Below are 20,086 nucleotides of genomic sequence, written 5' to 3'. Positions count from 1 at the left end.
AAGAAGCCTTACAGACCTGTAAAATGGGAGCTTCCTATAACAAGAATATTCTAAAAAATGATCAGCATATACACGAGTTGGCATATTAAACCCACAGCTTCTCTTGACCACTAACTTTTGAATATTTAGCATGTTTGACTTCAGTGAAAAGAGTTGATCTCACTTGGAATATAGAGTGTGGAGGAAGGGAAAGTGTGTTTTGAAAATCTTCCACTTTCACGTTATACAAAAGCTACTTAGATTACCCTTTGGAAGTTACCTTCTCTTGAAAGCAGATCTGATGTCAATGTTTGGAGTAGTCCCAGTAGATTCTTTGAAAGGAAAGAAAACAATAAAATAAATACCCATTAAGAAGGCAGTTTTGTGTTCAGCTCCTTTCCAGGCTGTGGGGATTCTTCAGATGGAAGGAATGCCAGGTGAAGGGGGGAAGGCTCTCCTCCCAATGGCTGAGCTGCGCAGGTATCACACCTCATCCCCCCTCACACAGAATCCAGGAAGGGACTTTAGGAGTCACCGTATCCAGTTGTCATCTCACCTGTCTGCCCATTAGAGTCACCTAAGGAGCTTAAAAAATGTCAGCTTCTTGATCTCCCCGCTGGAGATTTTGATTCACCAGATCAGGGATGGGCTCCCGGAAATCAATATTTTGAAAACGCCCCCCCCCCCAGGTGATTCTCAGAGATGCCTGGCCAGATTGAAGAAGCAGTGCTCAGGACCAAATTTCCACTTAATACAGAAATCTCGACAGCACCACCACCCATGGTCACCCAGCCTCTGCTTGACAACTCTTGGACTGGGACCCTCACAAGCTTCTGTTGTGTCTTTATATAGCTTTAAGGAAAGAGCTTGTGCTAATGTGAAGACAAAATTCACCTTCTCTTAATTTCCACCTTTTGATTCTAATCTGCCTAAACACTCCTCGAGGACATGGATAAGGGCCTTTTCCTTCTGTGTGACAGCCGTTCCCTTATTTACAATGAGTCATAAATGCCTGGCCTCCTTCACCTACACATGCAAGCTGAATGGGGCGTAGTTCCTGGATTCTTCGATCTCCCACTTACCCTACTCCAGGAGGGGATCCCAGTGGAGGTATGGTACCCATGGCCAAAGGCATTACTTCAAATGTGGAACAAGTAGCATGTTACAGAGCGTGGTATCACTTCCTAAACCTAGATCCTATAACACTTGCAATGCTCTGGTTTTAAATTACCTCAGCTTTGTCTTTTGTAGCTACATCACACTTTGGATTCATTTTAAGTTTATGATGTTTGCTGCCAAGTCAACTTTCCCTTTGTATACTTAACAGAGTATTGTCTTTTCCCCTATGTACATATATGCCTTTAATTTATTCCTATTAAATTCACTCTTGGCAGTACACAGAACATACAGATGAAGAACTTCCATATCTGACATCAGTCCTTATAAGAGAAATCCTCCCTTCTACCTGGGTATCCTGGCATCTTCATCCCATATTAACTTATCCCCAAACCTGAGTGGGAATAAGAGGACCAAACGAAACAGGTACATTCAGTAGCAGCAAAAAAAGTCATTGGCCCTTATCTGAGAGATTGAATAGCACGGATAGCATGGATAAGAGATATTTACAATAAATTCCTCCAAATTCTGTTTTTAAATTGTCTCATAACAATTTAATTCAGCAGGCTTGCTGAGACTGCCACAATCAGAAACACACACAGTTTTAAAGGAAACTTTGTTTCCAAAATCTCATACTAATAAATGGCCTTATTCTCCTCTATCATCTCATACCTCGTAAACATAAAAAAATTAAACTTATCCAGACTAGAAGTCTCTCTTACCATGAACTTCAAGATCGAAGGAACAGCTGTCAAACTTATCCTTATAGGTGACCTCGCATCTGTAGTTTCCTGCATAGTTCTCTTTAGCCTGGATGATCTGCATCTCAAATGTGTACACCTGCAATGAAATGTATCCGGACATATTTCAGCCCTACCTTGCCGACCGAAAGAGGCCATCACATTGCAGTTATTTCCCCAGTTCCTCAGCATTGGCTTAAAGACGTGTCTGTATCTGGGGATTCCGGTACAATGTTCTCAGTATGGGAGGCGTCAATGCAATGCTCTGAAGCCCCTGGGGACAGCAGGGCAACCACATTAGAGTGTAAACACTAGGAATGGGAACTCCAGCAGATGTTCTGGGACTGAAGTCTCTCAAAGATGAACCGAAAATGACCCTTTATGCACAGAGAGGTATGAGCTGGCTGAGCCCCTGTGGCACGAGGTCAAGGTCATACCCGACTGTGCCTTTCGAAGGTTTCCTTCAGCTGGAGGTGCTTCCCAGCTTTGCTGGCCAGGTCCATCCATTTCCCTTTGAACCATTTGATAGTGGGCTTTCTAAGAAGATCTTCGGCCTTGACTTTGGCTATAAAGGTGATACTTTCACCTAGGAAAAAAGCACAAATAAATCAGACTGTGGTTTTAAAATTGCCATTTGTTTTGCTCTTGGATGGAAAGAGTTAGACAGGAATACACTGCATAGCCTATGATGTGACTGGCACTGCTGGAATTGAACAATGAAAGGGCCCTGATTTTTTTTTTTTTTTTTTGAGTACCCTCCTTCTTAGGATACTCTGCTTCTGCTTTTGAGGTTTATGGAGCAGAAAAAGAGCAATGGGGACATCAGTGGAAATAATTTTTGTTTGGAATTCCAGCAAAAGTAAAATGTATAAAACAACATGTACAGGCATACCTCACTTTATTGCACTTCGAAGACAGTGAATTTTTCTTTTTAATTTCTGAATATTATTTTATTTATTGTTTATACAGCAGATTCTTATTAGTTATCTATTTTATACATATTAGTGTATATATGTCAATCCCCATCTCCCAATTCATCTCACCACCACCCCTCCACTTTCCCCCCTTGGTGTCCATACGTTTGTTCTCTATATCTGTGTCTCTATTTCTGCCTTGAAAACCAGTTCATCTGGACCATTTTTCTAGATTCCACATATATGCATTAATATACGATATTTGTTTTTCTCTTTCTGATTTACTTCACTCTGTATGAGTCTCTATGCCCATCCACGTCTCTACAAGTGACCCAATTTCATTCCTTTTTATGGCTGAATAATATTCCATTGTATATATGTACCACATCTTCTTTATCCATTCATCTGTTGATGGGCATTTAGTTTGCTGCCATGACCTGGCTACTGTAAATAGTGCTGCAGTGAACATTAGGGTGCATGAGTCTTTTTGAATTATGGTTTTCTCTGGGTATATGCCCAGGAGTGGGATTGCTGGGTCATATGTTAGTTCTGTTTTTAGTTTTCTAAGGAACCTCCATACTGTTCTCCATAGTGGCTGTATCAATTTACATTCCCACCAACAGTGCAAGAGGGTTCCCTTTTCTCCACACCCTCTCCAGCATTTGTTGTTTGTAGATTTTCTGATGATGCCCATTCTAACTGCTGTGAGGTGATACCTCATTGTAGTTTTGATTTGCATTTCTCTAATAATTAGTGATGTTGAGCAGGTTTTCATGTACTTCTTGCCCATCAGTATGTCTTCTTTGGAGAAATGTCTATTTAGGTCTTCTGCCCATTTTTGGATTGGGTTGTTTGTTTCTTTAATATTGAGCTGCATGAGCTGTTTATATATTTTGGAGACTAATCCTTTGTCTGTTGATTCATTTGTGAATATTTTCTCCCATTCTGAGGGTTGTCTTTTCGTCTTGTTTATAGTTTCCTTTGCTGTGCAAAAGCTTTGAAGTTTCATTAGGTCCCATTTGTTTATTTTTGGTTTTATTTCCATTACTCCAGGAGGTGGATCAAAAAAGATTTGATTTATGTCAGAGAGTGTCCTTCCTATGTTTTCCTCTAAGAGTTTTATAGTGTCTGGTCTTACATTTAGGTCGCGAATCCATTTTGAATTTATTTTTGTGTATGGTGTTAGGGAGTGTTCTAATTTCATTCTTTTACATGTAGCTGTCCAGTTTTCCCAGCACCACTTATTGAAGAGACTGTCTTTTCTCCATTGTATATCTTTGACTCCTTTGTCATAGATTAGTTGACCATGGGTGCGTGGGTTTATCTCTGGGCTTTCTATCTTGTTCCATTGATCTATGTTTCTGTTTTTGTGCCAGTACCATATTGTCTTGATTACTGTAGCTTTGTAGTATAGTCTGAAGTCAGGGAGTCTGATTCCTCCAGCTCCATTTTTTTCCCTCAAGACTGCTTTGGCTATTCAGGGTCTTTTGTGTCTCCATAGAAATTTTGAGATGATTTGTTCTAGTTCCGTAAAAAATGTCATTGGTAATTTGATAGGGATTGCATTGAATCTGTAAATTGCTTTGGGTAGTAGAGTCATTTTCACAATATTGATTCTTCCAGTCCAAGAACATGGTATATCTCTCCATCTGTTGGTATCATCTTTAATTTCTTTCATCACTGTCTTATAGTTTTCTGCATAAAGGTCTTTTATTTCCCTAGAGGTTTATACCTAGGTATTTTATTCTTTCTGTTGCAATGGTAAATGGGAGTGTTTCCATAATTTCGCTTTCAGATTTTTCATCATTAGTGTATAGAAAGGCAAGAGATTTCTGTGCATTAATTTTGTACCTTGCAACTTTACCAAATTCATTCATTAGCTCTAGTAGTTTTCTGGTAGCATTTTTAGGATTCTCTATATATAGTATCATGTCATCTGCAAACACTGACAGTTTTACTTCTTCTTTTTCAATTTGTATTCTTTTTATTTCTTTTTCTTCTCTGATTGCCGTGGCAAGAACTTCCAAAACTATGTTGAATAATAGTGGTGAGAGTGGACATCCTTGTCTCGTTCCTGTTCTTCGAGGGAATGCTTTCAGTTTTTCACCATTCAGAATGATGGTTGCTGTGGGTTTGTCATATATGGCCTTTATTATATTGAGGTAGGTTCCCTCTATGCCCACTTTCTGGAGAGTTTTTATCATAAATGGGTGTTGAATTTTGTCAAAAGCTTTTTCTGTATCTATTGAGATGATCATATGGTTTTTATTCTTCAATTTCTTAGTATGATGTATCACATTGATTGACTTGCATATATTGAAGAATCCTTGCATCCCTGGAATAAATCCCACTTGATCATGGTGTATGATCCTTTTAATGTGTTTTTGGATTTTGTTTACTAGTATTCTGTTGAGAATTTTTGCATCTATATTCATCAGTGATATTGGTAATTTTCTTTTTTTCTGGAATCTTTGTCTGGTTTTGGTATCAGAGTGATGGTGACCTCATAGAATGAGTTTGGGAGTGTTCCTTCCTCTGCACTTTTTTGGAAGAATTTGAGAAGGACGGGTGTTAGCTCTTCTCTAAACGTTTGATAGAATTCACCTGTGAAGCCATCTGGTCCTGGACTTTTGTTTGTTGGAAGATTTTTAATCACAGTCTCAATTTCACTACTTGTGATTCATCTGTTCATATTTTCTGTTTATTCCAGGTTCAGTCTTGGAAGGTTATACCTTTCTAAGAATTTGTCCATTTCTTCCAGGCTGTCCATTTTAGTGGCATAGAGTTGCTTGTAGTAGTCTCCTAGGATGCTTTGTATTTCTGTGGTGTCTGTTGTAACCTCTCCTTTTTCATTTCTAATTTTATTGATTTGAGTCCTCTCCCTCTTTTTCTTGATGAGTCTGGCTATGGTTTATCAATTTTATCACCTTTTAGTTTTATTGATCTTTGCTATTGTTTTCTTTGTTTCTATTTCATTTATTTCTGCTCTGATCTTTATGATTTCTTTCATTCTGCTAACTTTGGGTTTTGTTTGTTCTTCTTTCTCTAGTTCCTTTAGGTGTAAGGTTAAATTGTTAATTTGAGATTTTTCTTGTTTCTTGAGGTAGGCTTGTATAGCTATAAACTTCCCTCTTAGAACTGCTTTTGGTGCATCCCACAGGTTTTGGATCATCGTGTTTTCATTGTCATTTGTCTCTAGGTATTTTTTTATTTCCTCTTTGATTTCTTCAGTGATCTCTTGGTTATTTAGTAATGTATTGTTTAGTCTCCATGTATTTGTGTTTTTTACTTTTTTCCCCCTGTAATTCATTTCTAATCTCATGGTGTTGTGGTCAGAAAAGATACTTGATATGATTTCAATTTTCTTAAATTTACCGAGGCTTGATGTGTGACCCAAGATGTGATCTATCTTGGAGAATGTTCCGTGCGCAGTTGAGAAGAAAGTGTAATCTGCTGTTTTTGGATGGAACGTCCTATAAATACCAATTAAATCTATCTGGTCTGTTGTGTTATTTAAAGCTTCTGTTTCCTTATTTATTTTCATTTTGGATGATCTGTCCATTGGTGTAAGTGAGGTGTTAAAGTCCCCCACTATTATTGTGTTACTGTCGATTTCCTCTTTTAGAGCTGTTAACAGTTGCCTTATGTATTGAGGTACTCCTATGTTGTGTGCATATATAATTGTTATATCTTCTTCTTGGATTGATTCCTTGATCATTATGTAGTGTTCTTGTCTCTTGTAACATTCTTTATTTTAAAGTCTATTTTATCTGATATGAGTATAGCTACTCCAGCTTTCTTTTGATTTCCATTTGCATGGAATATTTTTCCATCCCCTCACTTTCAGTCTGTATGTGTCCCTAGGTCTGAAGTGGGTCTCTTGTAGATAGCATATATATGGGTCTTGTTTTTGTATCCATTCAGCAAGCCTGTGTCTTTTGGTTCGAGCATTTAACCCATTCACGTTTAAGGTAATTATCGATATGTATGTTCCTATGACCATTTTCTTGATTGTTTTGGGTTTGTTCTTGTAGATCCTTTTCTTCTCTTGTGTTTCCCACTTTGAGAAGTTCCTTTAGCATTTGTTGTAGAGCTGGTTTGGTGGTGCTGAATTCTCTTAGCCTTTGCTTGTCTGTAAAGCTTTTGATTTCTCCATCGAATCTGAATGAGATCCTTGCCGGGTAGCGTAATCTTGGTTGTAGGTTCTTCACTTTCATTACTTTAAGTATATCATGCCACTCCCTTCTGGCTTGTAGAGTTTCTGCTGAGAAATCAGCTGTTAACCTTATGGGAGTTCCCTTGTATGTTATTTGTCATTTTCCCCTTGCTGCTTTCAATAATTTTTCTTGGTCTTTAATTTTTGCCAATTTGAGTACTATGTGTCTTGGCATGTTTCTCCTTGGGTTTATCCTGTATGGGACTCGCTGTGCTTCCTGGACTTGGGTGGCTATTTCCTTTCCCATGTTAGGGAAGTTTTCGACTATAATCTCTTCAAATATTTTCTTGGGTCCTTTCTCTCTCTCTTCTCCTTCTGGGACCCCTATAATGCAAATGTTGTTGCGTTTAATGTTGTCCCAGAGGTCTCTTAGGCTGTCTTCATTCCTTTTCATTCTTTTTTCTTTATTCTGTTCCACAGCAGTGAATTCCACCATTCTGTCTTCCAGGTCACTTCTCCGTTGTTCTGCCCCAGTTATTCTGCTATTGATTCCTTCTGATGTAGTTTTCATTTCAGTTATTGTATTGTTCATCTCTGTTTGTTTGTTCTGTAATTCTTCTAGGTCTTTGTTAAACATTTCTTGCATCTTCTTGATCTTTGCCTCCATTCTTTTTCCAAGGTCCTGGATCATCTTCACTATCATTATTCTGAATTCTTTTTCTGGAAGGTTGCCTATCTCCACTTCATTTAATTGTTTTTCTGGGGTTTTGTCTTGTTCCTTCATGGGGTACATAGCCCTCTGCCTTTTCATCTTGTCTATCTTTCTGTGAATGTGGTTTTTGTTCCACAGGCTGCAGGATTGTAGTTCTTCTTGCTTCTGCTGTCTGCCCTCTGGTGGATGAAGCTGTCTAAGAGGCTTGATGGGAGGGACTGGTGGTGGGTAGAGCTGACTGTTGCTCTGGTGGGCAGAGCTCAGTAAGACTTTAATCCACTTGACTGTTGATGGGTGGGGCTGGGTTCCCTCCCTGTTGGTTGTTTGGCCTGAGGCAACCCAACACTGGAGCCTACCTGGGCTCTTTGGTGGGGCTAAAGACAGACTCTGGGAGGGCTCACGCCAAGGAGTACTTCCCAGAACTTCTGCTGTCAGTGTCCTTCCCCTCGGTGAACCACAGCCACCTCCCGCCTCCACAGGAGACCCTCCAACACTAGCACGTAGGTTTGGTTCAGTCTCCCCTGGGGTCACTGCTCCTTCCCCTGGGTCCCAATGCACACACTACTTTGTGTGTGCCCTCCAAGAGTGGAGTCTCTGTTTCCCCGAGTCCTGTCGAAGTCCTGCAATCAATTCCCACTAGCCTTCAAAGTCTGATTCTCTAGGAATTCTTCCTCCCATTGCCGGACCCCCAGGTTGGGAAGCCTGACGTGGGGCTCAGAACCTTCACTCCAGTGGGTGGGCTTCTGTGGTGTAAGTGTTCTCCAGTCTGTGAGTCACCCACCCACCAGTTATGGGATTTGATTTTACTGTGATTGCACCCCTCCTGCCGTCTCATTGTGGCTTCTCCTTTGTCTTTGGATGTGGGGTATCTTTTTTGGTGAGTTCCAGTGTCTTCCTGTTGATGATTGTCCAGTAGCTAGTTGTGATTCTGGTGTTCTTGCAAGAGGGAGTGAGAGCACATCCTTCTACTCTGCCATCTTTTTGAGTTTATTTTTTCAACACTCCTGTTTGTATTGACTCATTAGACTCAAAGGACATCAAAATTCTAGCCCAGTGGCCATCCTAGCATTTTGGTGTCTTGCAGAAACACGAGAGCAGCAAAAAGTTTGATTCACATGCAGTGTGCTTCTACATTCTAGACCTGAAAGACGTAATTTTCAGACTGTAGTCAGCTGTGTGTTCATTTGCATAATATTTGGTAAGTGTCAAAGACTAGTTCTGATTACAGTATGTTCCTTATAAAAATTCATTTAGTTAAAATTCCTGGACCCCCTGGTCATTCTCTGGCTTACCACCTTGTTTATTTCCTTCAGGGCACTTGTGATGGCTTTGTGATGATCTGTTTTTAAAAATTTCTTCTTGTTTGCTCCTCCCATTAATACTGTAAATTCTGAGTGGTCACATGTTTTACTCAGTGTCTAAAACAGGAGGTGTGTAATCGATATGTTTCGAATGAATATATCCAAAGTTGAGCCATCTGTCTGACCAGCTTTCTCTGAGATACTAAATGTCATGATCCCGCATGTCTGCAGACTTATAAACATCTTATGGAATGAGGTGTGTTGAAATGGCAGCAAACACTGGTTCTGAGCTTTAAGATATACCAGGTACCGTTCAAAGTACTTCACAAGTAGTATTATTCCCATTTTACAGAGGAGGAAACTGATCTGAACCTACCCTGGCTCCAGGGTCCAGCCACTCAACTACTACATGTACGGGTTACTGAAGTGAAAGCTGTCACTCACTTTTTCAGGTTATAAAAAGCAGGATTTAGTACATAATACAATAGAATATTTTTCAGCCATGAAAAGGAATGAAGTACTGATTCATGCCACAACTTAGATAGACCGTAAAAACATTATGCCAAGTGAAAGAAGCCAGACATAAAAGGTCATATATTATTGTGTGATTCCATTTATATTAAATATCCAGAATACGGAAATTCTTAGAGACAGAGCAGATTAGTGGTTGCCAGGGGTTGGAGGGAGAATGAGGGATGACTCTCAATGGGATACAAGGTTTCTTTTGGGGGTGATGTACATATTTGGGAACTTGGTTGCAGAACACTGAGTGTACTAATAGCTACTGATTATTCACTTTGAAACGGTTAATTTTATGTTACATGAATTTCATCTTTTTTTGAGAAAAAAATCCAGGATTTAATGCTTGGCACTCACCAACTTTCACTGTTCCACCTTGAGGCTTTTCCACGAACAGGGTGGACAGCTGATTGTCGGCATTCTGTTTATCCTGCTCCTCCCCTGCTGGTGATTCGCCAACAGACCATTCTAATGAGCAGAAAGGAGGAAAAGGATCATTTCAGGGCCAGGTTCTTCTTGGGCAGACTTACCTGGGTTTGTTCTTGTCAACACTGAAGCTTCTCTTTGTCTAATTAACCTGGATAAATATAACATCTTTCTTTCTATCCACCTCCCCGACAGCCATCAGTAGAGAGTGACAGATTCCCATTCTTACAGGGATATCTCTTCCACGATGGGATCAAGGAACATTTTCTAATTCCTAGAAATAGCAAAACTTTTCAGGAAGGTTGTTATTCTTTCCTGGCAGCCAAGTTTCCTTTGTTTCCCAATCCTGCCTGTCCCCTTATAAATAATGGTGGGCAGGCTATGAAAGCAGTACTCTCATCGTTTTTCCAGGTGACCGGCTATAAGGCCATGTCTATACAACATCTGAGTTGGAAAAGACTAAAAGGATGGATCAGTTTGCAGCTCAAGTGGGAAAGGTCAGAAAAACAAGTCTGGCCTTGACTTTCTAGATGCCTCACTGTTGTATGACTAGATAATTCTATTAGGGTTGTATAGATGTGGCCATAGTTTGAGAAGTAACAGATCATGACCTGCAGGCACAGATTTCAAGAATTCTAGGAGCGTCTTGAAAGGGAAGGAAAAAACTAGAAAAACAGAAAGAAAAATAAACTCTTTGAGGCTTTCCCATGAAGACAGACAAGCTGGAAATGAAGTTTATTTTGCATTTTCTAGTTTGCACTCCAGGTGCTTAGACGGTATTAATCAGCAGTCCTCTCCAATGAAGAGGGTAGGAGAGAGAACGGTAGAAAGTTCCCCTGTCTCTGAGAAATGAATGAAGAGAAGTTCCGTTTTAGCCACTTAATAACTGGAAAAAAAATGCGTGGGTTGCCAACTCTCAACCTGTTAATGTTCCTTGAAAAGGAGGAAAATGTAGATTTAGTTATTTTAGTTCGCAAATATCAATCATGCTTAGTATTTCTATTCATAAGCCATCATTTTCACAAGGAAGTTAGGCAATGTAGTCACATGATTACACAATTTTAAAAAATACCCAAATTGATGTTAAAATTTTATGTTGTGTGTAACTGTAATATTCATAGTAATAGCAAATAGTGGCCATTAATGTTTGGAACCAGAGGACACGGATGTTTTTGTTTTGTTCATTTCTATATCTGTGTCTGCAAAAATGCCTGGCCCATAAGACTCCTATAGCAGGATAATAGTAGGCCCTCAAACAAATTTGTTGAATGAATAAATGAACGAATAAATAAATAACCATCCAGAATTGTGGCTCCATACAGAATTTGGAGGTGTTCTTTCAACTGTATGTAAATTTCCATAAAAATATGAATTATTATCTAATGTTGATACATCCCAGGAATGGCGATTTTAAAAGTCTCTTCATCTCTGTGTATTTGCCAAATGTTAAAAATGATAGTGATAATGAAACAAATGAACCTGTGGTATGCATGGCTAGATTCCTGATTTTATGTGTGTGTGTGTGTGTGTATCATGCAAAATTAACTGTTTCTCAATGCATTCGTTTTCTAATCAGAGGAATGTAATAAGAGATTGCTATAAAAGCTACAAACGGAATAAAACCAAGATTAGAATCAAATACAGCTTCAAGAAATGAGGTCATTAGTGATTACTATATTAGGATGGGGGCGGGACGCCTTGCTTCTGGCGTGTGCTCACCTGAATCTTTTCTTTCCAGGGCCCGACTACCCAAACCTGAAAGGAAAGTGTGATTTGGATGATACAAAGGGTAGGGGGAGAAAATGGAGTGCTGACTTCAACCTTCTCGGATCCCCCAAATCCCGTCTTTTTTCATGATGGGGAGAAAAAAAGCTAGAAGTTGGCTTGGATGGAAAATCAGTAGGGCTTTAATTTTGAAAACGTCTATAAAAAGTATGTGTTTTATTTAAAAAACAATAATAAAATTTTTAAAAATCCAAATATCTAAAGAACAGGGGAAGAGTATATAGCTGGAAATGAAAGACATTTTTGCCCCTAAAATTTATACCCAAGAGTTACTACTTTTGGGCTTTCCTGGTGGTGCAGTGGTTGAGGGTCCGCCTGCCGATGCAGGGGTCATGGGTTCGTGCCCCGGTCCAGGAGGATCCCGCATGCCGTGGAGCAGCTGGGCCCGTGAGCCATGGCCGCTGAGCCTCTGCGTCCGGAGCCTGTGCTCCGCAACGGGAGAGGCCACAACAGTGAGAGGCCCGCAGGACAGGAATAAAGACACAAAGAAAGTCTCTTTTTAAAAAGTTTCTCATGTTAAAAAAAAATATTGCCATTAAAGCCAACATTCTTTGGCACTGACAAGTTCTGAGTCCCCTGCTCTGAGCGTTGTCTCATCGGGTGCTCTGTAGGTTCATTATCTTTACTGTCAATTAGTAATAAAGGGGTTGGAATCATCCTAACCTGGAGGCAGGGCACCAGGCGGGGAGGCTTCCTCTTCATCTGAAATAAGAAAGAGGAATAAAAAATTGAGAAAAGAACTTCATCCCAAGTATCCTGAGAAAAGAGAAATCTGCAAAAGAAGAAGAGAAACTACACAAAGCACTCAACTGATGACTAAGCCTCAGAAGACTTTCCACCTGAAAGATTAGACTTCAGTATTTAAGGCAAAAGAGAAAAATAAACAAATAAAAGGGTGAGAGAGTTGGGTAATCCCAATGAAAGCTTTAAAAATGGTACTCTATGCAAACGTTTTATATAATTGTAAGCTAGGAAAAAAATTAATGCTAAAAATCTAACCCTGATGACATCAATAATGGAGGTGGTTTTTGAGTTCTTATTTTGTAGCCAAAGTCACTGACAGCATAATTCATATACCACATCCATTTGGACACAGACATAAAAGCATATGTTTTTATGTAATTTGAAAACTCAATACCCCCAGAAAACCTTATAATTAATTCCCCTTCTATATTTAGGTAACAAAAGTCAACATTAACTTGTATAAATCAACTTGTCATACTTACTAAGTTCACCAATAATTATTATAGGGCCTTTATCTGTTTTTTTGCCAAGATTATATTGGTGTTGGCCAATATAATTTGAAAAACATTTACCAATTTGTAAATTATTTACAAATATTTTATATATGTGTAAAAGATTTACCCATTTGTAAAATTCAAAATATGCCTTGTAGTGTTTGTGCAAAGACACTGAATCTTCCCTTTTCTAAAATGTACAAATTTCAAAGTGTCTTACATTTTAGATGCTTAAATAGGTGTTTGGTGTTATCTGAACCAGTGCTCCTTCCCTCCCAAAGCATGAATACTAGTGTCAGCATAAATAATAATAATCTTTGTATTTAAAATATTAGAATAATTATGGGTTTCAAAATGTGAACTTAAATGACTACATAAAATAGGTTACAGAAAACAAATGCACATGACTGTTAATTAAAAAGTGCTTAAAAAATTTCTGACAAGAAGAGGTAAAAAAGCACAGGTATAACCTATTAGTATATATACAACATATATTATTTACTAGTCTGAAATTTCTTAAACGGTCAACCAGAGATATGTTTTGTTACTTTTTTTTTTTTTTTTTTTTGCAGTACGCAGGCCTCTCACTGTTGTGGCCTCTCCCGTTGTGGAGCACAGGCTCCGGACGCACAGGTTCAGCGGCCACGGCTCACGGGCCCAGCTGCTCCGCGGCATGTGGGATCTTCCCGGACCGGGGCACGAACCCGTGTCCTCTGCATCGGCAGGTGGACTCTCAACCACTGCGCCACCAGGGAAGCCCTGTTTTGTTACTTTTTAACAAAATAAGTAATGTAATATATAGAAAACCTTAATGTCATATCTTCAGAACCCAAGAGGTGATTCACTGAATACAGTGGGATTTGGGATTCTTCAGAGGAAGATTTCTGTGGTCAAAGAACCTTGGAAAACGCTAGGCTAAATAAAGTTAAATGCTTGTGTTTTATTGTATTGTTTGTGTGCTTTTACCGAAGTATATCTCAAAGCCATCAGTGTGCTCATGTGTGTTGGCACTGGGGATGGAGATAAGAAATGATACACTATTAACACTTCCTAAACTTAGTTCACATTTGAATCCTTTTCTCCTGGAATATCCATTAACTTTCCACAAAATCTTGCATTTGGGGAAGTATAGGTATTTCTGAGCTCTTCGGGGAATTCTGTATTTCAGAAGACTGCTAAACAATTAAAATTTTACATAACCAAAAATAAAATACCTTGCAATTTTTCTATTTTATTTGCCATACATTTAACTCAGTATGTAGTATTTTATTCTTGACACCTATCTGAAGGCTTTTATTTACTAAAATATGTAAAGAATCCCGATCTAAAGTCCTGTAAAAATTCTTGAAAACGAAGTTTTAAAAGTCAACTACATCCTAGAAAGGAGCTTCCTTTGTTATATATAAACTAGAAACGAGAACCATTTTTAGTCAGATGAACACTTCGTCTTATACAGGTTTGGTGGTTGTTTGCTTTGTGCACAGTGCCTAATAAACCCTTGAGTTAATTGTTTAGAATGCAAAATGACTGGGAAGAGTGTTTACACACGTTCATAAAACTAAAACGAAAAGAGAAGCCATTTTTTCAGCAAAAATTTCATGGGTGAGTAGTTTCAAAGTCCACTAAATGGGGCTTCCCTGGTGGCACAGTGGTTGAGAATCTGCCTGCCAATGCAGGGGACACGGGCTCGAGCCCTTGGTCTGGGAAGATCCCACATGCCGCGGAACAACTGGGCCCATGAGCCACAGTTACTGATCCTGCGCGTCCGGAGCCTGTGCTCTGCAACAAGAGAAGCCGCGATAGTTGAGAGGCCCGCGCACCGCGATGAAGAGTGGCCCCCGCTTGCCACAACTAGAGAAAGCCCTCGCACAGAAACGAAGACCCAACACAGCCATAAATAAATAAATAAATAAAAATTTTTTTAAGGTCCACTAAATGTTAAGACTATGTGGGGGACATAACACAACTATTTTAGACTATTAAGACAACACATATGAAAGCAGTGCTTCAAAGTATCATAAAAGATACTCTAGATGATCCAACATTATCTCCAAACAGTAATTACTCCTCAATATTTGAGTCATTGTACATGCATGTGCAAATTTACTAAAGTGCTAGAAAAATACAGTTGACAAGGGGTAACATTTATTGTTTCCCTTCTTTTAAATGTAGTTTTGGGAAGTTTTCTGGTGGCCTAGTGGTTAGGATTCTGGGCTTTCACTGCAGTGACCTGGGTTCAATCCCTGGTCCGGGAACTGAGATCCTGCAAGCCGCACAGTAAGCCCAAAATAAATAAATAAATACAAATTTTAAAAATAAATAGAAATGAAAGAAAATGTTGATATTTAAATAAATAAATAAATAAATAAAAGTAGTTCTGGTCCTGGCATCCCCTTAGATTGGGAAATATAGCTAAGATGTTGGGATTCTGACCCAAAATACTTGAAAAGTTGCATGGTTGAATTTGGTTGAGTTGGTTAAGAATGAAAAGTTTACTTGTTCTTATTTACCATAGAAAAACAGGTTCTACTGCTAGGAGGGAAACTGAATATCCAAATCTTCTGGGTTATGCCTGATCCAACAAAACATATATGAAACGCATGGCAGCATACAAAGAACATTTTCAAACAAAAAATAAAATATATGTCATATTTTCTTGTTTTCTATTTAAAAGTGACTACAGTGATGATGAAAACTTAAAAGTCTCGTTTTGGCTCTTTAGAATACGGCTGGGCTTCCCTGGTGGCGCAGTGGTTGAGAGTCCGCCTGCCGATGCAGGGGACGCGGGTTCGTGCCCCGGTCCGGGAAGATCCCACGTGCCGCGGAGCGGCTGGGCCTGTGAGCCATGGCCGCTGAGCCTGCGCGTCCGGAGCCTGTGCTCCGCAACGGGAGAGGCCACAACAGTGAGAGGCCCGTGTACCACAAAAAAAAAAAAAAAAAAAAAAAAAAAAAGAATACAGCCTACATGACACCACAGACTGAAAGTGACAGACCTATCTTCCCTAGCTATGTAGAAGGGAAATTTACCAAAATGTATCTTTAAGTCATGGGAAAATAGCATTTGTAAAACCATAAAAATGATTCTTCCAACACAGAAGTTCCCAATGAAGAACACCTGGAAAGTAGGTAAAGAACTTGGTCTCATATTACAAGCCTGGAATTTTTGGGGGGAGGTCCACAGAAGGAAATCTGGAATGTGAGGGAGAGAATGCCAGAGACAGTGGAACATGTACATTCCTATAATTCTCCAAGCTCTTTTGGGCATAAAATAACTTCTACCTATGGTTGACTTAAATTGCCTTTTAAAATCAATTTTTAAAGTATACGTACTTGGGACAATTGTTGAGATTTTAGAATAAAAGCATATAAAATTAAAATGTATTGTAAACAAACCTCAGTTAAATACTGATACAATACCTTGTTTGATGTAGACAAATTTATGAATTCCTCAAGCAGAGTAATCAGTTGTAGTAAATATTGGCATATGTTACCAAAATAATAACAGCAACAAAAACAACCACATATGGAAGGCAATAACAAAAACAGCTGACATTAATTCATCCTGTTGTGAGGCATTTGATTAATTTATCATATTTTCTGAATGAGAAGACACATGTCTCCATGCTTTGGTGCTTCTGAAATCAGGATTCACCTTACCATAAATACGTTTATTTAATGAGTTTTTTCCTCCCCCAAATCTATTAAATCAATGTTGTATTTTATAATCATTGTGTTTTAAAATCGTGAAGCACAGTGATATTAATTTTTAACAAAGTTCACTACAAAGAAATCATGTAGCTGGAATACACAGGTAAAGCAGAGACATTTTAGTAGATGGTTGATCGTCTGATACCTAAAGGTAAAATAGCACAAAAATATTTTAGCACACTAGTGAGAAGCACCAAGATAGAGATACTGCAGATGTAAAGGGACCTAAATGAAGAAAAAACTTAATCGTTCTTTTAATTTAAAAAAATCATAGCATGTAGGAGAAATTCGCTGGAACTTCTGCTGATTCACTTCCTCATCTGACAATCACATTCATGCCAAAAGAATCTTCATCTCAAATTATGAGATCGTTAATACACACAGGGTTCACTCATGATCGTGTGTGGCAATGTTAGTGATGATGCCTGGGAAAAGAAAGTAAGTTTTTACTTCCACTGCAACAATTACCAAGGGCAGTAATTTTTCTGGAAGGAAAATAAAAAGAGGCAGTAACTATCCCAATTGGGCTTACCAAAAAATATACCCACTATAAACTGAAAAGTTACAAAATTAAAAATCAAAAATTGGGACTTCCCTGGTGGCACAGTGGTGAAGAATCCGCCTGCCAATGCAGGGGACAGGGGTTCGAGCCCTGGTCCCGGAAGATCCACATGCCATGGAGCAACTAAGCCCATGTGCCACAACTACTGAGCCTGCGCTCTAGAGCCCGCCGAGCCACAACTAATGAGCCTGCGCGCCTAGAGCCCGTGCTCCACAACAAGAGAAGCCCCCGCTTGCCACAACTAGAGAAAGCCCACACACAGCAACAAAGACACAATGCGGCCAAAAATTTAAAAAAAAAAAAATTAATTAAAAAAAGTCATCTTTAAAAAAAATAAAAATAAGTAAAAAATAAAATAAAAATTTATGTATCAGAATTTAGTCATTAAAATGAGCACTGATCTTCAAAGTATTCTCTGATTCTAATGCTGCTAGTACACATGGAACCACTAGTAGGACCAGTTTTGAAATATCCCACAGGGCTAATTGTTAAGGCACAGAAGAGACTCAGTCTCATTATCCTATGTTCACACATATGATGTTGGTTGATCAAAAAAAAAGGGTATGATCCCACTTGAGCACCCACATTATTCTCCACCCATGGTCCTCCATGACAATTGTCTGCTTCCAAAGCTGAAATGCACTGTCCTCTGCTGATGGTTGTTCTCCACTCTAAAGCTCCCTAGAGTTGGCTCTAGGAGGGCAGGACCCAGCACCCAGACCTGCCCCTGGCATTTAGCCAACACTCAGTGAATACTTGAGATGAATAAATGAACATTAGAATAGAAGGCAGATCTTTGGCCCCATTGAGGGTATAGAAAATTCTCTATACTTAGCTTTCCATTGAATTGCTACCTGTGATTATTCTGGAAGAATTCTAAGCCACAGCAGCATTATTTTTTCCAGGACATTATCTCTCAGTGTGATCATTCTGAAAGGGATTTGCATACCTAAATTCTCATGTTGCTGTTTGGTTAAACCCATTTCTTTATTGTCATCTCTATCATTTCAACTCCAAGACAAAGTGGGCAGTATTAGAGAACAGGATACCTGGATGGACAAGTCCAGAGGCAAACAAGCAAATAAACAAATAATAAACCCCTTCCTGAGAAATCAGCTGTTTACCAGAGACTCTCAGTAAATGTGGAAAGTTGGCAAATCTAACCACAAACACTACTTGTAAGACTGATATCAGAACCAAACAACATTCTGTGGTTACAAAAAAATTTTCAGAACATTTCCAACCTGTCACAGAATTATTCAGTCAATCTGGAAAAGATATTAAGGCTGCACGGCTATGAATGACGTTCTTAAAAGTGAGAGTCTTGGAGCTATTAATTGAATATATGTCAACTAATTAGATAGGGCACTAACTAAGGTGCTGAAAATGTTCTATCCAGCTGTGACCATTTTCAATAACATTAAGTGAGCTGATCTTACAATATAAAGCACTGGCATCGCATTCCAAACCTTATTGACTAAGAGTATGCATGGGATGTTCATCCTCCTGTCCAGCAAATGGAAATGAAAATGTATCTAGATTACCATTGTCTGTATGATGAGCAGCTAAGCCAGCACGGAAATTCAATTGATCATTCATTCTACAGGTATTTATTAGGAGATCACTACATGCAGCTCTCTGCCAGCTGCTGGAAGAAATGAGATAAGGAGCCCAAAGAGTGTGAAGACACAGTGCCTGACCCTCACAAAACTTACAACATGTTAGGAAAAGGAGTGAAACATTAATATGGGATTAAGTGAAGGAAAGGATGATTTAATGACAGAAGCAATCAGTCCAAGAAAAAGCAGGAGGAAGAAAGGGACGTGAAAGTGAGTTAGGATGGTCAGGGGAAAGATACACAAAAGAGTGACACTTGACTTGAATGGTTCTGTAAATTTCTTTTTTCTTTCTGTCTTCTTCTTCTTTTTTTAAAATATATTAATTTTCTTTAAAAAAAAAAAAACACAATTAGATAGACTGAGGGTTGGGGGAGGGTAGAGGACAGGGATTCTAGTGTAAGCTGGAGGGCAGGTCTGTTGCACCTGTCAATCTTGTTTATGCTAATGCAAGAATTCTTTCTCAACCAGGGCTATACATAATAGCAATGATTACTGTGTCTACTTCTCACTTGGGTATTTTCTTTGAAATTTTCCTGTCCTTGATGAAAGTAAGTAATGGTTGAAGGGAATTGTATATTTAGAAATAACTTCCACCACCCACCTTCTTTATTTAGGGATGTCACTTTCTATCCTAAATTGATTTGCTTTCTAGGGATGTAGAGCAAATACATACGTGGCAGTTTATGTACTGGGCACATGACTGCATGTGGCCATGACCTCGTTTAACTTCTGCAAATGTCAGGAAAAAAATGCTACTAATTTCAGGATGCCTTTCTTGGTCATCTGGCCTTGCTCTTTCATCATATTGTGTTCTGTATAAGAAAAAGGGTTTTTGTTTATTGGTAGACTGGTTGGTTGGTTGGTTGGTTGGTTGATTTTAACTTACAGAAAGCCATTTTCGCATTTAAGCATACAAATATAATATGACTTTTCAGATTAAGGGTCAGGCACAGGCTTTGTTTAAACTTTTGACAGTTTGCCTTCTAGGATTACATCATCTGCTCTGTTGGCTGAGCCTTACAGCCTAGTCCAAGCACCTTTCCAAATCTGGAAACAGAGGCGTATGCCATCAGCCTTGTAAAGAATGTTATAATAACTTCAGCCAGGATGTCCAAACCTCCTTGAACCCATCTCATGGGAGGAGTTCTAGGAGTTTGCACTGTTTGCATTCCATATGCAAATAACCTTCAGACTGTGATCCATGTGGCCAGGATTAGCATTCATGTTACTATTCACGGAGCCACTGAAGGTCAAGGACAAAGTAAGTATACTAACACTATGTGTTCTTTTATGAGAGCTGTAAATTCAAGT

The 20,086-nt window shown here is 39.0% G+C and overlaps 1 protein-coding gene across 14 annotated transcripts in view; it reads right to left on the bottom strand.

Annotated features, from left to right (window-relative positions):
* The window catches only part of MYBPC1 (myosin binding protein C1), a 96,546-nt gene that overhangs the window by 52,588 nt on the left and 23,872 nt on the right, over positions 1–20,086 (bottom strand). For 6 of the 14 annotated variants that reach the window (XM_067009985.1, XM_067009979.1, XM_067009983.1 and 3 more), the window contains 4 exons: positions 9,795–9,905; positions 2,273–2,421; positions 1,818–1,935; positions 260–311 (listed from right to left, as the gene is read on the bottom strand). In XM_067009985.1, the coding sequence (XP_066866086.1) occupies positions 260–311; positions 1,818–1,935; positions 2,273–2,421; positions 9,795–9,905 (430 nt within the window). Of the gene's footprint in view, positions 1–259; positions 312–1,817; positions 1,936–2,272; positions 2,422–9,794; positions 9,906–11,582; positions 11,619–12,311; positions 12,351–20,086 lie in introns of all 14 variants that reach the window. The other 8 variants (XM_059081930.2, XM_059081926.2, XM_067009978.1 and 5 more) reach the window with 2 other exon arrangements.

Source organism: Kogia breviceps, chromosome 12, assembly GCF_026419965.1.
Source record: "Kogia breviceps isolate mKogBre1 chromosome 12, mKogBre1 haplotype 1, whole genome shotgun sequence".
In the NCBI taxonomy this organism is placed as follows: Eukaryota; Metazoa; Chordata; class Mammalia; order Artiodactyla; family Physeteridae; genus Kogia; species Kogia breviceps.
This window is presented reverse-complemented; position numbering and strand designations above follow the sequence as displayed.